Source organism: Palaemon carinicauda, chromosome 37, assembly GCF_036898095.1.
Source record: "Palaemon carinicauda isolate YSFRI2023 chromosome 37, ASM3689809v2, whole genome shotgun sequence".
Classification (NCBI taxonomy): domain Eukaryota; kingdom Metazoa; phylum Arthropoda; class Malacostraca; order Decapoda; family Palaemonidae; genus Palaemon; species Palaemon carinicauda.
In genome coordinates, this window is record NC_090761.1 from 46,468,783 (window position 1) to 46,487,817 (window position 19,035).

At 41.2% G+C, this 19,035-nt stretch overlaps 1 protein-coding gene across 6 annotated transcripts in view; it reads left to right on the top strand.

The window, feature by feature from the left end:
* Positions 1-8,282, top strand: part of trh (trachealess) — a 31,792-nt gene extending 23,510 nt beyond the window's left edge. For all 6 annotated transcript variants that reach the window (XM_068361104.1, XM_068361105.1, XM_068361106.1 and 3 more), the window contains exon 9: positions 1,562-8,282. In XM_068361104.1, coding sequence (XP_068217205.1) covers positions 1,562-2,482 — 921 coding nt within the window. In that variant the 3' untranslated portion in view covers positions 2,483-8,282. The remainder of the gene's footprint in view (positions 1-1,561) is intronic.
* Positions 8,283-19,035: the final 10,753 nt, after the last annotated feature.

Sequence of the window (19,035 nt, forward strand, 5' to 3'; positions counted from 1 at the left end):
AAAATTTATTTTGTGGGATTAGGATTTTAAATAGTCCTCTGTTAAAAAATGGCACATCTTTTCCTGGTAAAGAGCTTGGTCATAAATGCTCACAAGGAATTTGCTCAAAGTCAAATGAAAGACTTGAAGGTTAGGGTTCATGATAACAGGAGTGCAATACATCTAGCACTAGCCCAGTAGCTTAACAAATTGGTATTTGCTAAGCATTATCTTGAAGCATCCTGGTTTGCTTATCAAGATTACTGGGCTTTGGGTGCTGGTGTAGTTGTTACTAATGTGGTTTAATTGAAGTTGGTATTCATTCAATGTTAGTAATTGGGCAAATTTGTTTAATTTTAGGATTAATTTGCCATTTGAAATACATGGTGTTGGGTAAAGTGTGTATGAATAAGCAATTGGGTAATGAAGAGCTATTTAGCACCACAATCTGAAGAATCACGTTATAACAAACTTTTAGAAGATTTTTTTTCCCAAAGTACCTGACTAGTAGGTGAGTCTAGAGTATTATTGAATAAGTATTATTTTAAGACTTAATTTTAAATTTCCTGCCTCTTTCCTTCACTGAGCTACCAACATCAGCGTGAAAGTCCACAATATGGACATCAGGAGAGGATCATAGAAATAAAACGATTTTAATAATTTTTTTTTTATTTCTATATTCACCTGATGTTCATATACTGTATATATACATGCCCACCCTCTTCCCATGAGTACTGATATTAAAATGATAGGATATCAATTTTACCTTCAAGACAAATTATTTGAATATGAGGCTTGAGACATACGCCTACTGAAAAGAATACAGGTTTTTTATTGTAAACATAGATATGCCAAACTTAAGCGAAGCAATATGAATATCAGGTGAATATAGAAATAACAAATTTTATTATACAGTATTCTTTCTCTGTAGCAGACTACCAGACTAGAAATAGAATTTTTAAAGGGAGTTTTGTGATTTTCTTTTTAATATCAAAGGTGCATTGTAACTGTATCTTTCAAAGTATACTGTAATATATGTTTTGCAATGAGAAGTATCTTCAATATTTGCTTATGAATGAAAGATTAGTATCCCTAATCAAATAAAAATTGCTGATCTTAAGATACTACACCATATAATTATTTTGATTACATGTTTTGAGCCAGATTTTTCCTTCAGTTTTAGTACGCATATAATGCAAGAAAATAATCCCTAATTTCTATATTTTGACTTTACAGTGCATATTTCCTTGAGTATTTCAAATTATTGTTCATGTATACAAGAAAATTGTATGCATTTGTTTAAGAATTATTCATCATCAGCCACACCTTTTTTAAGCTTCAAGAGATTAAAAACATAGTTTGAGCATTTTCTTAAAGCTTATTTAACACTTGTGTTCTTAGTAGCAATATCTGTATTTACTAAATGCTTGAATCTTACTAATGTACTAACAGTACTAATTCCCTCTTTCTGCTAGGTACACAGTTGCTATTAAGAATTTTTATGATGGATCTGAAAGATTTGGTAATAATGCTTTCATGCTAGTATTGGCAAATTCTGTCACTGACAAAAGCTTCGTTTCAGGCCCCTGGCGGCCTATTGACACCGATGGGGAATGCTGACGTCATCGAGGATTCTCGGGCAGGATGTGAGAGACCTACATCTCCAGGACGTGTGTCGGCTCCACCAGTATCAACACCTGGTACCCCTCATGCTAGAGCGACTCCAATGATGACCACACCTATTGAGTCTTCTCCAGGTGCAACAACAGTTGTACCCCAAAGTCATAGCGATGAAGGTGCTGTCAGAGATTTAGAAGCAGCTATGACACGCCATTTACCAGATGATACAACTGATTTCTCCACAGATGCTCTTCTTAAAGGAGGAGGAACCTCTACTGCTAATACAGGAGCAGGCCAGCGATCAACCATACAATGGGTTGGGGGTACTAGTGCCCAACAGGGTTCATCCTTACCAGCTTCAACACTTCTCAGACAGATATATGCAAGTAGGGAAAGTGTCATTCGTTCCTCTGTGCAGAGGTCATATTACCCTGATGTTGGCTCGGCTTTGCCTACTCCTCCTGGGCCTGAAAGTTATCAAGATTCTATGTTTGGCAAAGGTCATGATTTTCCATACCCTGGTGGTGGTTTAACTGGATCAGGTTACCCAGACTACCATTCAGCCATGACTCCTCCATCCAGTGTTTCTCCACGTGAAAAAATGGGTGGAGACTGTGGTGATCTAAGAGGTACTTCAGGAGGGTATCTTGCTGATGGAGGAGGTGGTATGCCAGCACAACCAGTACCACTAAAACCTCAGTTATATCCATATGGATCTTCAGGGGTACCATTAGACTCTTCAGCATATTCAGCCCCTCTTGCAGATCAAGCGGGGATATATACACCATCAAGTTTCCACCTTTATCATGCAAATACTGCAAAATCTACACCCTCCTATGATGGGTTACGTGCAGGTGGCTCTTGGTATGCACCATCTTCATAGCAACAGTAGTGTTCACTTCCATTTATCCAAAAGGTCTGGCTTTTATCAAAAAAATATACTTCACCCGGATGTCAATATGAACATCAGATGAAAGATGCCAGTGTGGTTTTCTCTCAAAAAATTTTGGCAGTTCGTTTTCCTGAGTAGCCACACTGTTGACATTTATGAATTGAGAGGATGTGGTAAAATAATACGAATGTACAGATAGTTCTGGGTGTGCACCAGTTTTTTTTTTTTTAGTGATCACTTAGTGATTAGTGACAATTTACTTCCCAAAGCAGTATTGTGTAATTGGTATGCATTTTCAGTGCATCACTTAACATTACCTCGATTGACAGCTACCTGTTCTGCCTACAACACATCTCCACGGAACATTTGTATTATTGGAATGTGTATTGAAGGTTCTGTTCATTGTCTTCCAAGGGCTCCCCTGGATACATATCGCCGTTTATCTCTTCTCTGTTAATTCTCAGATTACTTAATGTAATAACAGTGATTGAATGGAAAGAAAGAACTCATGGGAATGAGATTAAACATATCCATGTCTGAAAATTAAACTTTTTCTAGGTAGGGCCTGAGGAATTTTTTTGTCATTCCATTTAGAGTAATATATTGTCTTAATTTAAGAGTTCAATATAGATATATTGTGAATCAACATTTTTGAGAAGGAAATGGAGTAAAGCAGTTGGACCTATACAAATGATACTAGAATTCCTTAAGAATTTAAGAGTTGAAATTGCAAGTGAATTGGTGGAAAATACCTATACTGTATCTTATTTGAAGTAATTCTCTCAAGAAAATAATGGAATTCATAATCTTCCTACCAGTACGTTCAATTTTGTATGATATACACATATAGGACTTTGAGCTACAAAGTAGGACACATCTGTAAGATATCACTGTACTGAAGAAGTATTTAGAGTTTTCTACTTAGGAAATGTGAAATGGTTTTATTTAGCTTGAAAAAAGTGCAATGCTGTTGTGATTACTGGTGAAGCGTAAATCATTCATGAAATGATCGAGGTGCAATAGTGAAGTTGCCAAGGAATATATAAGAAATATACATTAAAAACTGTGAATATCATCTCTTATCATATCGTTAGTAGACTATAAGTTTATGTTCACATGTATCCAAGGAATAAGAATACACTTTTTAACACAATTAATTGAAATGTAATTGTAACATATGTAAATATTTACTGGTAAAGACATTTTGTTTTGAATTTATGGTGCTTCAAACAACTTATATTCTGAATCAGCTAGCATGTTGAGTTTTTGATCAACCAAGCAGGTTCACCATTGTTTATTGATTCTGTAAATAATACTTTGGACCTTTATTTAATAACTACTTAATATTTAGGGTAATTTCCTGCATTGTAAACCCTGCTGTTGCAATGAATAACAAAAATTTGGTTTGTATACTTATATGATTATGTACATGAAAATATATTTATGCAGTAAAACATTAATGTAAACTTAGCAACTTGATGAACACACACAAAGACAAGTAGTCCAATGTTTACATTCTGTCTGATGTACATAACATCTAATTTGTAGTGATTTTCCAGATAGGGCAGTACAATATAGGTAATATGGAAAAAATTATCCTGTTATCATTCTAAGAACAGCTCGTCAAGAGAGCTAAAAAATGACTGTAGCCAGATAAACAAAGAAAATTTTTCAAGAAAGTTATTTATGTCATTGTAAATCAAATGTATTTCAAATTTTACTATACGTTATTTACTATAGACATACGATAGGCAGATATTTAAAAAGTAAACGATACTGTACAAGAAAATTAATACTGTACTCGAGCTATACAGTAATCGGCTGGAAAGAAACTTCTGTTCTACCTTCTTTACTTCATTAAATCTTTATAAAATGTCTATTTGCGTGCTATTTACAAGAATTCTAGGTAATACTATATTCATTTAGTAACTTATTTACAAAATTTCATTATACAGTAACATCATTTTATGCATGTACAAGTAGAATACAAGGAAAAACCTAGTATCACAGCAGAAGTTGAAAGCATTGAAAAACTTGTCTTGCATTTCTCTTTTTGTCTCCATCCTGGATTAACATTGTAACTGTTAGTAACAATTACTTTTGTCATATAGACAATATATTTGTTTGAGGAAAACCCCTTTTTCTGCTCATTATTTTGTAGGTTTGGGCTGTGTTGGCAATTGATTTACTTTACACAGCTGCAATGAGTGAATAAAAATCGGTACTGTATTTGTGTGTACCCTTGCATAAGTAGCAATGGTCTCAGATGAGTTATGAACTGTTCTGCTGTTAGGCAAATCAGTGCATGTTATAGAGTTGAGGTAAAAGTGAGCGTATGAATTGATGTTTATTATATTGTGAAGTTATCTGGAGAATTGCGCACAAAATACAAGACTTTTGGACTAAATGTGGAAAAGAATTTCTTTATTATAATTATATCATTTGCATATTTTCCAAGGTTTTAATATTTTATTTTAGTTATTATTACCTCATTATTTTCTAGAGTCAGCATAAGTGGCTAGTTACATATCTTTATATTTATTAGTATAGGTTGGTTTTTTGAGTTTTTTTATTATCTATGCTGTGCAAGACCTTTACCCCATAATACGAGCACTGTTTTCTGCTTACATAAGATACACATCTAGTGTAACCAGAGTGGATATTTAACTTGTGAAAATCTAAATAATGTAATAAGTAAATAAAGCTCAAAATATTCTGTAAAAATATTTAAGAGCGATTGAGTAAAGGCAAACTGTGAAAGACATCATTGTCTAACAGTGGAATTTGTTTACTCTTGGAAATCCAAATTACCAAACGGGGTTACCTTTAGAACACTTGGGTTACATTGTTGCTAGTAATTTACATCATATAGTAGGTTGTGTATTTTTTTCAGTGTAATATAAACCAGTATTTTTGTCAAAGGATTTTCTGTTGCTCTTTAATTTTACTTTTTCTTTTTTGCAATTCAAGTGGCAGCTGTTGATTAGTTTAAAGTTGAGAAACTTCTAAAAATCATTTTCAGGTTAAGCTTGTGTGTGTATATCCACTCTTTCAGAAGTAACTTATGATCATGTGTACCTTCATGTTCAATGTACAGTAATTATATCATCTTTGTACGGATGATTTTAAGTTTTATAATTTTACTTGCATATCAATTGTTAAAACCAACACCGGTGATATAACTTATGTTTTCAATTTATTCATAGTGTATTATATCTTAAGCATTCCATTTTATATACATTTAATCTTGCTATTTGAGGCTATGTAAAACATTCCACATTTAAGCCATTAAGTTTTGTTTATATTTCATAATTTATTTAAATTAGTTATGCAGTAATTACCTTTCAACAAATGAAAACTTGAAAAATGTGGTACTGTAGTGCATTTACTTATAATTTTTTTTCTTATGAAATGTCATTGTCCATCATGTGTACAGTATTTGATGTTCATTGTAGCCAAATTGTGCTCAATGGTAAGCTTATACGTCCATGCATTTTACAGTGAAAAGACTGGAAAATGGGTTTATTCATCTATTTTTGCAATTTATATACAATTCATAAAAGATTGTAATAGCAAGTGACTTATTTCTTAATTTTCAGTTCAGAATTGGTCTCCTTTTGTGGTTAAACTCACTCTTGTACTGAATGGATATGCAATTGCTGTGGATTTTTTCTCGATCATTTTCATATTGGTAAAGGAAGGGAATTTGAAAACCTTCAATCATGATTTAAAAAATTATTAGTCACAATATAATTACAGTAAATTACTTTAGCTAAACCTTTTATAACCTTCAAAATTTAAATTGGAAAGATTAAAAAACTTATTTTGTTTTTAAGTGATAAAATGTTTAAAAGAGAAGACCATTTGTGAAATATATATCGGGACAGAGCAATATGTGTGTTTGTGAACTTGGAATTTGGCAACTACAAGAAAATATGAGAGAGAATGGTTGTTTCCCTCAAGAGTCAAATTTTTTTTATGTTATTTAATCACACCAAATTCGCAAGGCCTCTGTACCCTCCCGTAAGTTTTTATTTAATCACGCCAAATTCGCAAGGCCTCTGTACCCTCCCGCAAGTTTTCCATTTCCATCATCCATTGTTAGTTGTTTGCCATTCAGCTTTGGAATTGTGATAAACCAGAGTAAATTACCTGGTATGTTAAGAATATACACTGAAATATTAAATTTTATACAATACCCTTGCTTTAATTTAGAAGGTTATGGTTTAGCAAAGTTCCTTTACAAATAACATGTCAAAAATCTTTTTTTATCAAATTTTGATTTTATATTAAATTTTAATATTCAAGAAAATTTAAACATTACTGAACTAAATGCAACCGATATTTCCCCCATGGCTCTTATATAGAGTTAATTTTGAAGAGATGAAAATCTTTAATGTCTTACTGTTAATACAATGATTTAATGATTTATTATTTCTCTCAAAATGTCTCTTCTTTAAGTTTAATATCCATTCAGTAATTAATGTTTTTTATCTTGGAGTACAGGATACAGTACTTGAAATATGTACACTGGCCTTCTTTAACTAGATCATTAACAATATTAGACCTTTCCACCTGGCCTGTTCAGCGGTGTGAAAAGAAAGCTACATCGTGTACTGTATTTTCTATACCCTACATAATCCAGCATGGTTTTTTCTTCAAATTATATTGTATATCCGTGTCATTCATGACATATTTAAAAGTTTTGATTTGAAACAGGTGAGCTCATATTATTAATGATATTCTAACACACTAAAATGCTATTTTGAATTTGAAACCTGTGTGACCCATCTTGCCATTAATTTATCATCAGTATATTACAGGGAACAGTCCTAGTTTGCAAAGCAAAATATTTTGTGGCTACAGATAAAGTTTAATAGTCTAGTTACTTTATGGCATCAAAACATATTAGTGTATCTGTAGTCTACTGAAATTTCATTCTGATCATCAGCCTTATCTAAAGTTTTGAAACAACGAAAAAACTACATTATTAATGTACAGAAACCCATACATTTTCATCACAATTTATGGTGAAGTCTATCACAATGAACAACTGTAATTACATTACTACAGTAGTTTAGAAATCTCCCATTGATTATTGTGTACATTTGATAAATATTAATGCTGCATCTATTTTCTCTTTTCTTTGCTACCTAACATAATATTCCACATTGTTTTTTTAAATGTTTTCTTAAATTTTAAATTTCTAATTTTGTTTTTACTTGTTTTTTGTTGTTCTGTTCATATCTTCCAGGGGGAAAACAAAAATTGCATGGAATAGTAAATTGGACTTTGCATTACATTTTGGACTTGCTACCCTAGTTACCAAACCCTTTCCTCTATTTTTTCATTTAACGTGGCCCCCGTGACCATCAAACCTTTACAGTGTAAATTCATACTATATCAAGATACTAATATCACATTAATCCAATGTACAAATTTTACATTCAGATTAGTTTTGAGATTATGTTCGAATTTTCCTAATTACTTTAGGCTTCATTGTTTGGTGGCAGGTCCGATGTATCTCAGAAGGTTGTGCGTGCATTTTGTGATTTATTTTGTTCTTTGTGATCTGTATAGTTATATATTATATATGTATATGTGGATTTTCATCCTATTATTCTTTTTTGTTGACACTGTCATGTTTTGTATAAAGATATTTCTAGTTCTGCCTCTGAAAAGATGTACTGTATAGAAGTGGCATTGAAAAGCTTCGGTCTGCAATCGGTGTACACATCACATAGGTGTAAGCCCTGCACTTGGAAGAAATAATAAATATGTTGTTACTGTATTTAAGTTGTTTATTCAACACTTTCAATTTAGTTGTTGATTAGATTGTGTATGATAGCATATACAGTAATGGGGAACAGCCAACAATGGTTCCTCAGTTGGTAAATAAAATATACATTTGTTCCGTAACTGGAATACAAACCACGCTATTTATTAGGGGTATTTACTTTCGGCGCAGCTGAAATGACGAGCCATTAAAATTTAACGAGGGTTTACTACCCACACCGCTAGTTACCGGGGGTAGGGGAGTAGCTTGCTACAGCCCCCCCCCCCCCACACACACACACACCTGTGCTTGAGCTCACTTTACTTTTGGCTCGGAGCAAGAACGGTTGTTTCCTCTCTCTCTCTCCTCGCCTATTTTGGACTGCCATTAATTTTTGTCTTTTTACTTACTTTTTCTTATAATTGTAAATATTTATATAAACATCCTTAATGTTTATGTATATATATGTGTATAGAAATGTAGTAAGTTTTCTTTTCAGTGTTTGTGCGGTGTGTGTGATATACGACAACAACACTTGCATAGTAGCAAGGCCAGCACAGTTCCACTTGGTGGGGAACGGCCTCTCGCTCTCTGGTCTATCGGTCTTCCCGTCGGCATATATCCATTAACTCGGCCGCCACAGGGGAATCGTCATCACCTGGACCCTCCTCATTCAACTATTGTCTTCGCCTTTCCTCTTTTCCTACGGAAAACTTGGATTCTGAGCGAAGGGAATGTGGCCTTTTAAAGATTGACTACGGTCTCTCTCTACTTGAGGTCGTTCACCATTACTACAACTACGTACTATTACGGAAGCTCCTTAACCGTGTGCGGGTTAGGTTGCTATTCCGTTTGTCTCAATTATTTTTAGTGAAATCTAATTGTATTTTAACTTTTCAGCTTTCTCCATGGGGAACACTTCCCTTCGGGGGGGTCAGTGGTTCTCACTATTAGTGAATATTCTTAGATGATTTGGATAATTATAATTCTGTTATAATTCTGTTTTTATTACAGTTACTCCGCTCCCCCCCTTCTCCCGTGGATGTCATCGGGGGAAGGAAGGGCGCATATCTAATTCTTATTTTATGTTATTCCCTCGGGGTTCCTCTTCGGAGTTTCTCCCTAGGGAATTTCTGTTAAATAATTATTTAATTTTATTTTCCCAGTTAACTATGCAGTTTTTCTTCGTTCGACTAAAGAGTGCCAACTAAGTAGAGCTGTCCTGTTCATGCCTGAGGAATGTGCTGTCACTGCCGTCCCTCAGAGGACGTCGTCATGAGCGTCATCCCTTCTCTTAAAAGTACTCCCGTGACAACATGGCCAGCACTTCAGATCATCTTAGAATGCTACAGGAGGTTCGCCTCCAGGGGTGTGAGGTTGTTTTCTCCCTTCAGAGGGAGAACTTCCCATACCTTAATAAATTCATCGCCTCTGACTACTGTTGCTGTCCTTCGGCCAGACTTCTCTCCCCCCTTGCTGAATTTCTCTTCCTTCAGGGGTGGAGCACAGTCTTGGCAAGTCTCTTCTACGAAGTGTTCACCGGCCACTCATAGAGACTCCTCTTCGGAGCATTGCTACTGTTAATGTCAGCTTGCTGATCCACCGGCCCTAAGGGGCGTCATCACGAGTGTCTTCAGGTCTCTTCTACAAAGTGTCACCTCTCTCGTTTGCGAGAGAGGCCACTCATAGAAACTCCTCTTCGGAGGATCGCTACTGATAAGGTCAGCTTGCTGATACCCCGGCCCTAAGGGGCGTCATCACGAGTGTCTTCAAGTCTCTTCTACGAAGTAGTCACCTCTCTCGTTCGCGGGAGAGGCCTCTCATAGAGATAACTCCTCAGAGGATCAAGCAGACCTTCCAGTGACCTACCTACCAGCGCAGTATTGTGCTGCAACGTATTCCTTTGGACTCCGGTCCTGGACTCTTAACACGGACCTTTTACGGTCCCATCGGTGGATGCTGGCCCTTCCAAAGGGCACATCCCAGTTCCTGATCGTCCTGCCAGCTACCCTACCGATCTACCAGCGCAACCTTGCGCTGCAACAAAGGACTTCGGTCCTGGACTCTAAAGCAAACCTTCTTACAGTCCTCATCGAGGGATGCCCACCCTTTTTTAAAGGGCACATCCCAGTTCCTGATCATCCTGACAGCTGACCCTCCAACCTACTAGCGCGCGTTCGCCGATCTTCTTACGCACGCAAGCGCCGACGATCTTCTTACGCACGCAAGCGCCGACGATCTTCTTACGCACGCAAGTGCCGATGATCTTCCGCGCGCGGGTACCGATGGTTTCCCGCGCGCGTGTACCGATGGTTTCCCGCGCGCGTACTGTTACCTTTGCGCGCGCTCGCCAATCTTACGCGCGCGCGCTTGACGATCTTCTCACGCGCACAAGCGCCGACGATCTTCTTACGTGCACAAGCGCCAACGATCTTTTTACGCGCGCAAACGCCGATGATCTTCTTACGCGCTCAAGCGGCGACTATCTTCCGCGCGCGGGTACTGATGGTTTCGCGCTCGCCGATCTTCTTATGCACGCAAGCGCCGACGATCTTCTTACACGCAAGCGCCGACGATCTTCTTACGCACGCAAGCGCCGACGATCTTTTCCGCGCGCAAGCGCCGACGATCTTTTCCGCGCGCAGGTACCGATGGTCTCCTGCACGCGCACCAATAGTCCCGCGCGCGCCGATAGTCTTCCGCGTGCGGGTGCCAATGGTCTCCCGCGCGCGCATCGATGACTTTCCACGCATGCAAGCGCCAATGCTCTTGCGCGCGCTTCATAGTCTGGCACGCGCGCGCAGCAACAGTTCCGCGCGCACGGACGACTTTCTCCCCCGCGCGAGCACCTGGGGTCTCCCTCACGCGCACCAACAGTATTGCTCGTGTGCGTGCCGACTTTCTTCTTTGCGCAGGCGCCGATGGTATCCAGCACGTGCGCGCTCTGACGGCCTTCGCGTGTGCGCGCTCTGACGGCCTTCGCGTGTGCGCGCTCTGACGGCCTTCGCGTGTGCGCGCTCTGACGGCCTTCGCGTGTGCGCGCTCTGACGGCCTTCGCGTGTGCGCGCTCTGACGGCCTTCGCGTGTGCGCGCTCTGACGGCCTTCGCGTGTGCGCGCTCTGACGGCCTTCGCGTGTGCGCGCTCCAATAATCTTGAGTGTAAGCACACAGCCTTCCGTGCGCTCCGACGATCTTCAACGTGCGGGTGCCGATGGTCTTCCGCACGCACGCGCCAACAATCTCCACGTAGTACTCTCACGCAGGCGCCAATGCTCCCACTCTTGCACAACCAGTCACACGCTTCGGTGCATTCTAGGGAGAATGCACAAACTACACAGTGCCTTACGGCGCGCCAGCAATCTTCCTCACTTTCCTGCGCAGTTACGGTCCCCGGATTCATACGCCAGCTCTTGCCACAGAGTCAAGGCTCGCAGATCCAATGCACCAGCTCTTGTCTAAGAATCAGCGCTTGCCTGCTCTCCAGGCAGATATTAAGCACCAGCACCATCCTGTGTGCCATTGCTCCAGACTCACCTACACACTCAGGCAATTGTCAGTAAAAAGGAGTAAAACTTTTTGGACAGGTCGCCATTGCCCCATTCCTCCCCGCAAGCACATAAACATTGCCACCGGGAAAAGAGGAATAAGGCTCCGCAGAGGATTCAAGATCCCGAAGATTCCATCCTACAAGGGAATCGAATCGGGGAATCCTTGGTCCCTGTCTCTTCTAAAGTTTCTTTTTTCCTTGACAGACTAGCGGCATCAACAGACTGATCTCTAGATCACTGTTTGCTGATGGCTAGTTCACAGTTTACTGATCGCTAGGTCGCCGATCACCAGATCGCCAATTGCTGGCTCATTGCTGATCTTTGACCTCTAGTCCCTCCAATGACTAACGATCTCCAATTGCTAGCATTTCCAATCACCGATTGCTAGTCAATAACCAGTCATCAGCTTGCTGATCACTAGATCACCAATGGGCAGCTCATCTTTCTTCGATCATTGAACTCAGCTCGCTGATCTCTGACCAAACAGGGGGGATCATAATTAGCTGGCTGTTCATGAATTCACCATCGGTGCACAGACCACCGATTCATGGTCATCTGTTATTTGCCAGCAGTTCGTGACTCGAACTTGCTAGTCAACCGCTTCCTGTAGTTCCTAGATCAGAAGTTATACAACATACTTCTCGCTACTGGCAGTTTGCCATCACGCTGAAGTGATCGGTAAACGTTCGACAACCCTCATCAACGGCTTGCCAACAGGGAACTACTTGCGAGCACTCTCCAACTGCACAGTATCCACGATACCCAACGGTTAACCAGTGATTAACATTCGCCAGATTAATTCTATTCTAAGGAATAGCATCAATCCCATCAGGGCGTGTGGTAAGGCTAAGCGTGGCCTTCCTTCTAAAGAAATTCTCTCTCAGAGAAGAATCCTTACACTGGATATCGCTTCTGTTCCTTTACGACACGAGTCAAGACTTCAGCGTCAACAATCTTCCATACAAAAGGATCACCAAGGAGCTGTCCCTTTGGGTCGATGCCCACTCCATGTTGGAGTTCGATCGAAGGTTAAGACCTCAGGTCTTCATTTGCACACTGGACCTTAAGGACACTTACTCCCAGGTCCAAACCATCCATCTAGGAATGTTGGGAAATTCAGTCTAGACAAACAAGAAACACCAGGTCAAGGCACTGTGCTTCGGTCTTTCCATTACACCCATCCTGGTCTCACAGGATCAGCTTCCGTCTCCGCTCTCTCGGGACGACTGACTGACCTTAGCAGACTCAGTGGCAACCTTGCATTAACACTGGAATTTCTGAAGTCTTTTTACCAAGATCCAGTGATCAGGGTAAACCTACGGAATCTTCCCTACTTCCTTCCCAGGAGGCTGGTGTACAGTATCTAGGAATGATTCTAAACACCAATCTCCACAAAAACCTTCTCGAAACGAGAACGACTTCCATTCCAGGAGAGACGAGTCGGATAAAGAAGAAAGGAGGGACCATAGTGCTGCACCACACGACCTCAGCCCTCTGGACAGAGCCCGAAGGTACCTTTACTTAGATCTCTTAAGAGATGAAGGCCAACTTTCAGGTCCTTCAACAGCCTCATCGGTTCCTAACAGACCACTCAGTGATGTGATGGACGACACACCGCACACCACATAGAGACTCACATCGACAAGCAAATAGGATCTGGCTTGTAGAATCTTCCCATCTAATAGTATAAACACTAAGATGGGCCAAAGCCCGTTCGTTACCAATTTCAGCCCGCTTCATTCCAGACTGGAAGAACAGGCTCGCCGACAATCTGTGCACAGCATCTCGGATAGGTATACCGAATGGACTTTGGATCGCCATGTAGCCGACAAAGTCCCGACTTTATGAGGTCCTCCAACCAGGGGGTCTGTTCACAATGCCCCTGAACCTCAGGCTACCGTTGCTCACCAGCCCTAGACCCCAAGGCGCTCTGGCAACAACGGTGGGTACAACAATGACGTTTACATCTCGTCCCTGTTTTATCTAGAGAAGGGCACTCAACAAGGCTAGAACATCAGTCAACCTATCAAGGACTCTCCTAGCTCTGCTAGGGCATTATGCAGAAAGGTCTCCAAACCTTTTGCAGCTCCTGATAGAGCCTCCAAGAGAACCCTCTCCGTATATCAGACAACCCACTTCGACACCTACCACAAGCTATAGCTTTGCTATGAGTGTACGCCTGAAGACTACCCAATAACTCTTTACAAAGAGGTTGTCTAGATACCTGAGGAGTTCCTCAACATCAGTCTACCAGGCAGTATCACGTCTTGTGGGGTGGGTGTCATGGGAAAGTCTCTTCTCTCGATACCTCGATTCCAGCATTAGCGGAATCCTGAAGTATATGCAAGAGGAAAAGATCCCCTATTCAGTTTCGATAGGTAAAGATGATCACTCAACCTTGATCCTTCACCTTTATACTGAAAGAAAGGGACACCCTTTCATCGATAGACTTTTCCTAACTCATACGGACTTACTACTAGCGTTTCCCCAGTCGGAATTGAGACTTTCCTCTCAGAACATAGTTCAATCTCCAATCCCTAAAGGGACCTCCTTGTGTTCCACTTCACCAGGCAACGAATTTCCTCCTGATTTAAGAACACAATGTTCCTACACACTCGGACAGCAACCATACAAGTTAAGGAACTTCATGGTCTCTCTTTCGACATCGCCCATTATTGAGAAGGGCGAAAGACAAGGGTCAGTTTCGTCCCTGAGTATGTCACCAGACACAGTCTCCAGAGGTGACGGATCCTACACAAGTCTCAACTAGGTAACGGTCGATCCAGGTTATCCGTTGCTGTACCTCAGGGTGAAGTATGAGACTTTACCTAAGGAAAATGGCAACAGCCTGCCCGGGTCCCTCCTCTTGTCAACACCAAGAGAGACTAGAGGAGGATCGCCGAAACATCATCTCGACATGACGACTCACAGTGTCAGGGGCATAACTATGCCCCTGGTCCTTCTTAGCAGATTACTCTGCGATGCAGGTTTTACAAGAAAGAATGTGAATGCTCCAGGTGACTTTCACAACCTTTCTCCTGCAAGACGTAACCCACAGGAACTCGATACGATCTCTATCGGTCCAGTGGTGGCTGCACAACAGCTGGTTGTATACCTCAAGCTCCTTATTGGACAAGTAGCAGAAGGTTCAGGGCACTGTTACCCAGTTTTAGTCTGCGTGAATGAAAAGATTTGACTGGCTCTTATTCTTTTCTTCATCCTACCCTCTCGTGGGGAAAGCAGCATCCTGGGTTCTCTGCATAGCTGACCTCAAACCACTGCGAGTAAACTATGCTTCCTTGTGTTCCTAGTATTAAGATTAATACTGTTACGTCCCCATACCCTGACGAGGTGGTATTGGGAAAGTCCTAGGCTACAAGTTTCCATCTAAAGAACTTCAGGACAACTTCCTAGGACGAGTCACACTTCTTCATACCTTCACACAGCTTGCGTAGGCCGCAGTCCTTGCGTAGCAAGGTTCTAGCAAGGTGCAGGGACTCCTTATTTCTTGGGTGCTTACACACTCAAATAACGAGCCCCCGGGTAAAGCCAAAAAGCCAGACTGGCAGGGACGTCCACCCTTCCTAATGGGTGAGTCACCCCTATTAAATAGCGTGGTTTGTATTCCAGTTACGGAACAAATGACAAATTCATAGATAATTTGTATTTTTCCAAACTACAGTATACAAACCTTAGCTATTTAATCAAACTTGCCCGCCAGCCCTATCCCCCTTGAAGTCCTACCTCCAAGCAAAGTGAGCTCAAGCACAGGTGTGTGTGTGAGGGGGGGGGGGTAGCAAGCTACCCTCCCCTACCCCCCCTAACTAGCGGTGTGGGTAGTAAACCCTCGTTAAATTTTAATGGCTCGTCATTTCAGCTGCGCTGAAAGTAATACCCCTATTAAATAGCTAAGGTTTGTATAGTTAGGAAAAATACAAATTATCTACGAATTTGTCATTTTTGTATGCTTCTCATTTTTAATCATTTCGAATACACCAGAAAATAATGGAACTGTATAAAGATTTTCTGAAATTACCATAGATATTACATCAAAATTCTCCAAATCCTTAAATTCAGGTAAATTGAAGCCCCGTATAATAAATATTTTGAAAATGCAGAAGCATACAAACTGTTTATTCCTACATGAATACTGTACATACCATCATCTTTTACTTAGGAGAATAGACAAGTGAAGTCGGCATACAGCAGTTAATTAGGTGTAACAATAGACTGGTAATTTACCTATTGACAGAGTGGAGATGACCATCACCGGCAGCTCATTGACAACACGTTTAGATATCAGCTGTTAGTGAGCACAGCAGGAGTTTTTGGCATAACTATGTTTTCTTTCTTTTCCAGTGTGTTTATGGATTGTGTTTTGAAGGGCTTTTAGCAAATGTTCAGCACTTTCTGGCATGTAAGTGGTTTTTCTTCACGTGTTCCTGCAGAGGCTTCGACTGCATCCAAAGGCTTCTTGGAAGTGTTTGTTGTTTGTTGAGAGCCTTTTTTTAGTTTTGTCCCTGCCTGGCATTCAAGGGACTGAATTTCATGTCTTATGTGGTTTTCGTCCTTGGGGAAGAAGTCCTAAGTACTCTCGAAGTCATCGTGAAGTGGTTAAACCATAACCTTTCACTTACCACTTGCCTTGACATCTCTCGAGGTACTGAGGCCTTCTGGAAACGGAACAGTCTTCCTCCCGAGTGGTGTCTTTATTTCAGCTTGAGTGGGAGCAGGCCTTCCCTAAAGGCAGTGCTTTTTTCAGGTTTTTTCGTTTTTCAATTGCCTGTCCAGGGACCTTTTAGGGGAGACTAGTCTCCTCTCAAGAGGATCTTTCCTTTGCAAGGGCAAATGTCTCCTGGCAAGTGATTCCCAGTCAGTTTAGCTACTCTTCTAGCAGGTCCTCCAAACATGCCCTATAGAGATGCATCCCAAGATAGGATCCTTCCAGCGCTTTGACCTGGGTTGACTGTGTCTTCTGGCATGTCTACCAAGGCATGCACATCACCAAGCTCGTATAATTTTGACAAGTCAGTGAGATGCACATTTAACGGACAAGTCTCTTAGACGCGCAATCTCCGATTCTTCATCTCTGCAAGAAGCTCCACCTAATGCACATGTTAACAAACAGACGCTCATGCATCATGGGGGTGTCATCCAGACTAGTGTGTCTCAAGCGGCCTACCACAGAAGTGTCTTCACTACAAGCACGTTTGCCAGATAAGCTTCCTCCCAGACATTGCTCCTCCAATGAAAGCACTAAGTAAGATACACTTCATGCTCTCCTCCCCAATGCATCGACTCAGAAGGCATCATTGTCTTCCCGATGCAGAAGAGGAAGATACAGATTCACCATTCCTCGAGGTGCTGCGCTATATCAGAAAGGACTACAGCCTAGGAGAAGCCTCGTCTCCCCTGAAGGACAAGAAGGCAGCCAACGACCTTCTCTGTCGTGCCCCTAATAGTATGACACCCAGACTTGAGCCCCCTTGGTCGACCTTAGCTAAGGAAGCCTTACATAAGATGGAGTCTTAGATCTCCGGAATAGTGGAATCTTAAAAGCGTGGAGATCCTCCCACTCAATTCCCACAACCTCTTTGAGACGGAGAAAATACATTCAGATACATTCAGATGAAGGAGAATCCCCCTTCCCCTTTTCCACTTGACCCTGCAGTTGCCGCTCAACAGAATGTCTTTTAGTGGATCAGTTTCTTGTCAGCGGTACAGGCGTCTGGTATGGAAATTGCGGCCAATCAGTGGACCGATTGGGTGCTAGAGTGTCGTGATGCCATGACTTCGAACTTCCACAAACACTTCAGATAGGCCACCGAGAGGGACTTCATTTACGTGGCTTGTCTTTGAAGGAGCCCCCTTTCTTCTCACCAGCAGAGGTGGAGGCAACAGTAAAATGGAGGAAGAATACTCGACTCTATCCTGCAGTGTGAGGCGTTGTTTTCAACCACCTCAACCTTCCACATCAAGACAGAGCAAAGCAGCTGCTCAACCCTCCAAGCTCTTTGACCTCTCAGCTCTGAACAAGTTCTTCAGGCAGAAATCATCCAGGATGAAAACTGCCACCACATGGTCACACAAACAATCAGGCTTCAGGACATTTATTTCCAAATCCCTATCCACCCATTCTCAAGGAAATACCTCCATGTAGTAATAGCCAGAAAGGTGTTGCAATTAAAGATAATTTGCTTTGGCCTGTCATCGGCACCCAAATTTTCACAAGGGATCTTCAAGCTCCATCGTCGTGGGCCCATCGCACTGAATTTTGCCTGTTCTGCTATCTAGATGACTAACTAGCCTGAGCAAAGTCCAAGGACAACCTTCTCCTCCTGCTGGACAGTTCTAAGCTATCTAGATGACTAGCTGATCCAAGAGGAGTCAAAGGATGACCACCTCCAAGACAGTTCTTTTTGTCAAGACTTGAGAGTCATGATGAGCTGAGAATTCTGTCCTAATCCTCATTCAAGGACTAGGATATCTGGGGTTGGATAAGGATATAGTGGAAGGGAAGTTCTTTATGCAAGAGGACGCTCTCCCCTTCCAACGGCAGTCTTCTTCCAGCTGGCTAGTGGCAGTAGCTCCTAAGGCACTTAATAACGTAGATTGGTTAATCCTCGGAGGCTGATCTAGTCTTCGATCTCTGCAATTGGGACCAAGGGTTCCTGGTCACAGCTTCTGGACATCCCGCTCTACCCAGTATGGATAGAGGAGGAGTCCAGAAAGGACTTTCAATAGTGGCTGAAAGACAAATCTCGTGAAAGGGGACCACTTTCGATACATCCATCGGAATCCCTCCTCTTTATAGAAGCATCCAGAGAAGGGTGTAGAGATCTTCACAGTCAGCAAATGGTGTTGGATTGATTGATTTGAAGTTTTCTCGCATCCTGACGTCTAAGGTCATTGATGCCGATATCATTTATTATAAAGAATAAAAGAATATGACAAATTTGGAGATAATTTGTATTTTTCCCTATCTAATGCAAACCTGTAGCAATTTATATTGGATATTACTTCGGTGAAAGCTAGAAGGGAGCCATTAGATTTTAAGTGAGAGGTGGTAACCCTACCTAACCACTAATAGTGAGTAGGTAGGGGGTGGTTGGGGGGTACCCACCCACTTATATCTACTCACGGTTCAATGAACCACATCACATTTCGCTTGCAGGCAGGACTTACTGGGGGTACAGGTGATGGCGGGCCAATTTATATAA